Below are 5,105 nucleotides of genomic sequence, written 5' to 3'. Positions count from 1 at the left end.
CAGGGTTTCCAGCAACCCTATAAAAAAAGTAAAACTGCCCCGTAAGGTTTCCAAGGAGTGGCTGGTGGATTCTAACTGCCAACCTTTTGGTTAGTAGCCAAGCTCTTTAACCACTGTGCCACCAGGGCTCCTAATAGATTATTAGCAATTAACATATTGATAATTACTCTATTAGTTATTAATACATTGGTAATTATTGAGTAGTAATAATGAGTGAAATAATAATTAGGATAATTCCAAATATATGATTTTGGATAAGTTAATTATGGCATTTCCCCTCACTGGAATGTTACAGAGCCATTCAGAATTAGAAATATGAATACATAGAAATTTTTAAATGCTTACAAAAATATTAACCATAAAACTAAATTGCATGTACTTATATAAGTATAAACATATATACAGTCGTGTTGCTTAATGTCCATGATATGGTCTGTGAAATAGGATGTTCTGTGATTTGGGTTTTGTGCGAACACCTGGGCCCACAGGCCCAGGAGCTCCCGAACTCCCAGGGTCCGAGGGCTGTTGTGTAGCTTGCAGCCCAGGTAGCTCCCACTGCAGATGGATGTCTCAAGTGAGCGCTTGGCAGGGTCCCACCCAGTGCACGCACACCGCCCCGCACCCCCAAGAAGATCACAGCAAAGAGGCTCTGGGCACAGGCCAGGGCAGCAGGGGAGTGGTCTATGAGACCCAGGACCGCCACCCTGGCCAGGCCCCGAGATGCCTGCTGACCTTGGGTGCTCAGGAGCAAGATCGGGTGCCCCCTCCTCCCAGCAGCAGAGACACCTGTTCTTGCTGTGCGTATCACCTGGAGGGCCCTCACGGGACCAGACGTATATGTAGTCAGACATTGCCCAAATGGACGTTATAGGGTACATGATTATATATAAGGAATAGTATAAGACATAAACAGAACTAAAAATGGGAGGGGAAGAATTTAGATAAACATTTTTCTTTAATAAATAAAAAAACAAAATAAATTATCGAGAATCAGTAACTAATGGTATTAAGTTTTAAACAGCAGGGCATGAGGGAAGTGTGCTATGATCTATTCAAATTTATGATGCCTGGGGCTAAGAAAAAAACCAGTACTTAATTTCCTCACAGAATTCCTTGCTCATGTGTCTACTTGGTTCACCTTTGTGAATAGGGGAGCAACCAGTCCATTGCCATACCCCCCGCCCCCCGAGACTGGCCTGTTCAGACCAATCCTAGCCCCACAAGTCTACACACAGGTCCACAGCAGGTCATCCTCAGAGGCATTCCTAGCCAGAAGCCTTTCCTTCATTCCCCCCCATGCCTTCCCTCTGCCCACAACCTCTCACTTCATTTCAAACACAGCTAGTACAACAAATTTTATTTCACTGGAAAAATCTGTATAAAGAACCAAATCTGATTTTCAGGAAAAAAACATTTACCACACCTTAAATAAAATTTAAGGGAAACAGGAGAGTAAAGAATACAGTCAGTCTTCTATTAGCTCTGTAACTGTTATCACCTTACCTTTTACTTCAAGGCTCTATGTGATGGAAATCACAGGTATCCAAGAGAATGCTCTGCTTTGTCCTCTGATAAGGCATTGCAAGCAGCTATGATATCTGCTTTCTGCCCTAGGGGACCACTGAACTGAGCTGCTGTGGTAGTTATCAAAAACGTGTGGAAAAACATAATGCAAAAGGGACTGCATTGGTGTTTGCAGCTATTCACACACAGGAAGTCACATTTCAACTAGGCAGGAAAATATATAATTTATCAAAAAATAGTTCTAATATATAAAAAAAACTCAATCCTCTGAGGCCAAAGATCTGCCCCTTATTTACATTCACAAAGCAACTGAGTGAACCCAGGAGTGACTAGGGAGTAGTGAGGCAGGGGCCTCCGTGGTAAGGCCTTCCAGTCACCTACTGCATAAGTAGATGAACAGAGTAGAAGAGATGTTTCGTTTGTTCATTCTGTGGAACGACACAGGGAAATATTGCAAGACTTAGTCCTGGGTCAGTTCAGACTCTTCACAAATCCTAAGAAAGCATTTTGAAAGCTTTGACCAATGTCCTGTGTCCTTGAGAACTAGTGTGAACAAGGGGCTGATTTGAATGGTTGTTGTGATGGAACCAACGTAGCTTATGTATATTTTTCTTTTCATTTTTTCCCCCTCAAAATCCAGGTAAATAAAGTATTGCATGGGCAAGGTATTGAGATGAAAGGGAAGGGTCATATGGGAAGAAAGCATTACACCAGCTTCTTGGCTTCAAAGAAACTCTTAAGGTGACGCATCTGCCAGATGCCAGTGAGAATGAGGATGACAGTCTGAGCAATGGACCACCACAGGACCCTCTGGTTGGTGCTCTCGCTGGTCAGACGGAAGCGTTCTTCACGATACTGCATGGGGCAATGGACACAGATTAAATGTGGAGGAGAAACATTCCCAGGCTGCTGTGAAGTCCCTCTCTCTTGTAATACTACTTAACTCCAGGACCAAAAGCCTTCTGAAATACTGCCTGTGGATCCATGCCACTGTTTCCCCACTGAGACTGCCCCAAGGAAGTGACAGTTCTATCATTCCACAAGCATGCTCCTACCATTTCAAACAAGACCCAAGGAAAACAGGTGAGGCAGTGCCTGTTACTTGATTACAAACTGTCTTTGCTTTATTAAGGCCTTCATTTTCTTTAGAGCTTAAAAATGACTGTCTGGGCTGATATCCTACATTCTTTTCTCTAAAGAGCTGAACTCCCAAGTGGCGAAGGCACCAGGCAGAAACTTCCAATAGGTCTAGTGGGTATAAAGTCAACTGCCATCTCAAAGTACAAGAAGATATGCCCTCACCCTCTGGTAATCCTGCTCCTTCTGGATCTGCTCCACCTGATCGAGCAACTGGCGGGCTCGAAGCTGTAGCTCTGTCAGCTTATCCTTGGCAGCAATTTCAGGGTAGTTGTTGGCATGTTCCCCCGCCTGGATGTCTAGATGCACACGCTAGATGAAAACACAGGGTTGGAGCCCAAAAACGATAAGGCCAGAAACACTTTGACATGATACTATCTGAATGGTGAGGCTGCTGACTGTTCAGGTTAAAAGGTAGTCTCAGTGTAACCAACTCTTGTTCCTGGAGTGGGACAGAGGGCAATCCCCTGTCTCCCCAGGAGTGACGGTGCCACAAAGCATCCCATGTGATGATGGCAATAAATCAAATGTTTGGAAACAAATGAGAGATTCCAAGCTGCAGCCAATGAGAAAATGCTCTTACCAGTTTGCCACCAGCAAAGAGAGCCATCCTGGTAGAGTTGGAGTGCAGGCAGATCTGATGGTCACCAGGAGTGTGGGAAGTGAAAGTGAAGCGGCCCTCGGAACCATACTGCCGGGACAGCACCACCTGCAACACAGGAGTCAGTGACAACCCCACCCCAGCCAGCTGCCCTCACCTTTACCCTGACCTCTCGAAGTATCCACTTAGTGTATCTGGACGGATAGTGTCATGTCCCCTGAGGCCTCAACTCAATGCTAAAGCCAGTTCTTAACAATTCACAGGGATCTATTTAAGAAGGATTTGATGTTGTTTTACAAGTCACCCGTGCCAGCGGTCCCAGTGGTACGGAGGCCTTACCTTCCCTTCAGGGTCCTTCACTTCCACATGCATCCCCAGGCCAGGGGTTGAGGGCAGAAAGACCTCTTTTTGCTTATCCCACATTTGGGTGCGATAATTCCCTGTAGAGCAGACAGACCAATCACAACCCGCCAAGCCACCTTATCCGCCCGGCTCCCTACACTCAAGGTGTGTACAGCTGAGGCCGGCACTCGCGGCTCCTCGGGGCGCCAGGCAGCGGGCACTGCCCGGCCGGCCAACCCAGCTAGGTCAGACGGCCCGCTAGTCTGTTTTCCTCAGGGAACGGTCAGGTGCGCTGGACAGGGAGCCACAGGCTAACTCTCCCGGGAGCACCGCGACTCCGCCGGCCGGCGCAGGGAGGAAGGGGCGCCGCGGGCGGGGAGGAGAGAAAGAAGGGCCCCCTCCACCCTCAACGCCCGCCTGACCGATGACCATGGTCTCGTCCGGGATCTCTTCGATGAAGCAGCGCTTCTCGGTCTCGCCAATGTGGAAATAGAGCGCCCGCGCACCCGCCGCGCACAACGCCAGGAGCAGCACCGCCGACCGCCCCATCGCCGGCAGTTGCCGGGCCGCGACACCTGCCATCGTTTGCGCCGCTCCGCCCAGCGCGCCTGCGCGGGCCGCTCCGCCCAGCGCGCCTGCGCGGGCCGCTCCGCCCAGCGCGCCTGCGCGGGCCGCTCCGCCCAGGCGATTCGCCAGGCCGGCAATGGGTTCGGGATGCGTGCGCGACGACGACCGCCTGCCTTTTGCCTCGGCCTCGGTCACGCGATCTGTCCCTAATCGCTGGTAAGGCTATGGCCCGGACCTCTGAGCATAAGGGGCAACGGTGCCAGGTAAGGTTCCTGTAGCGCGAGAGGCAGACGACCAGCCCGGAAGTAGTTTGAAGCCAGGTCGACGGTTGTGCGTTCTCCCTGCAGCCTCTGGACCTCTCCAATCTGAAGACCTCGCTCCTTCTAGCCTTGTGTTTGTACTCTTATGACTGAAAATACATCTTGACTTTCGGGGGCAACAACTAACAATAAGTTCAAGAGATACTTAATGTGTGTTGAGCGTTTTCCATTCACTGTACCAGGGCTGACAATATATTAGTAAATAAAATCTAGAACCTGATTTAGAAAATAATATTGTGGTCATTATTTCCTGTCTTTGAGTGTGACCCAGCTGCAGATGGACTCATAAGGACACATCAACTGGGCCCTGAGGTATAAAAACAATAGATAGTATAATCTTGGAAAATGTCTTTTAGGGAACCTTTGACATGAGCCAGAACACAAAAGACTTTCCATAATTATTTTTTTCTATTAATATTTAGTGAATAGAAATTTGTTGGACCAATGAAGACCCTCCCGATTATCGGTTACTGAAACCTGAGCAATGATTGCTGAGAGGGACAGTTTCTAGCCAATCTGTGAAAAGGTGAAGCTTTCAGTGGTTTTGCCCATTTGTAATGTTAATAATGTACTGATGATTCTGTAATATTCCCTGCACTCAGGCAGACGTGGCT

At 48.2% G+C, this 5,105-nt stretch overlaps 1 protein-coding gene across 1 annotated transcript; it reads right to left on the bottom strand.

Moving 5' to 3' along the window:
- Positions 1-1,340: 1,340 nt before the first annotated feature.
- Positions 1,341-4,215, bottom strand: TMED4 (transmembrane p24 trafficking protein 4). The gene is made up of 5 exons (XM_049894233.1): positions 4,027-4,215; positions 3,602-3,702; positions 3,245-3,370; positions 2,827-2,973; positions 1,341-2,379 (listed from the first exon to the last, which is right to left on the bottom strand). The coding sequence occupies exons 1-5, from the start codon at positions 4,184-4,186 to the stop codon at positions 2,230-2,232; spliced, it is 684 nt and encodes a 227-aa protein (XP_049750190.1). The 5' UTR covers positions 4,187-4,215; the 3' UTR covers positions 1,341-2,229.
- Positions 4,216-5,105: the final 890 nt, after the last annotated feature.

The sequence above is a fragment of the Elephas maximus genome, chromosome 8 (assembly GCF_024166365.1).
Source record: "Elephas maximus indicus isolate mEleMax1 chromosome 8, mEleMax1 primary haplotype, whole genome shotgun sequence".
NCBI lineage: Eukaryota > Metazoa > Chordata > Mammalia > Proboscidea > Elephantidae > Elephas > Elephas maximus.
Note: the sequence above shows the minus strand (reverse complement) of the source record. Positions and strands in the feature narration are given on the sequence as shown.

Excerpts from the sequence above, each read along its gene's own strand:
- TMED4 (XM_049894233.1), bottom strand. The coding sequence starts at position 4,186 with ATGGCAGGTGTCGCGGCCCGGCAACTGCCGGCGATGGGGCGGTCGGCG. Across the intron at positions 3,371-3,601 it reads TGAAGGACCCTGAAGGGAAG|GTGGTGCTGTCCCGGCAGTA; the intron begins GTAAGGCCTCCG and ends CCTGTGTTGCAG. Across the intron at positions 2,974-3,244 it reads TCTTTGCTGGTGGCAAACTG|CGTGTGCATCTAGACATCCA; the intron begins GTAAGAGCATTT and ends GTTTTCATCTAG.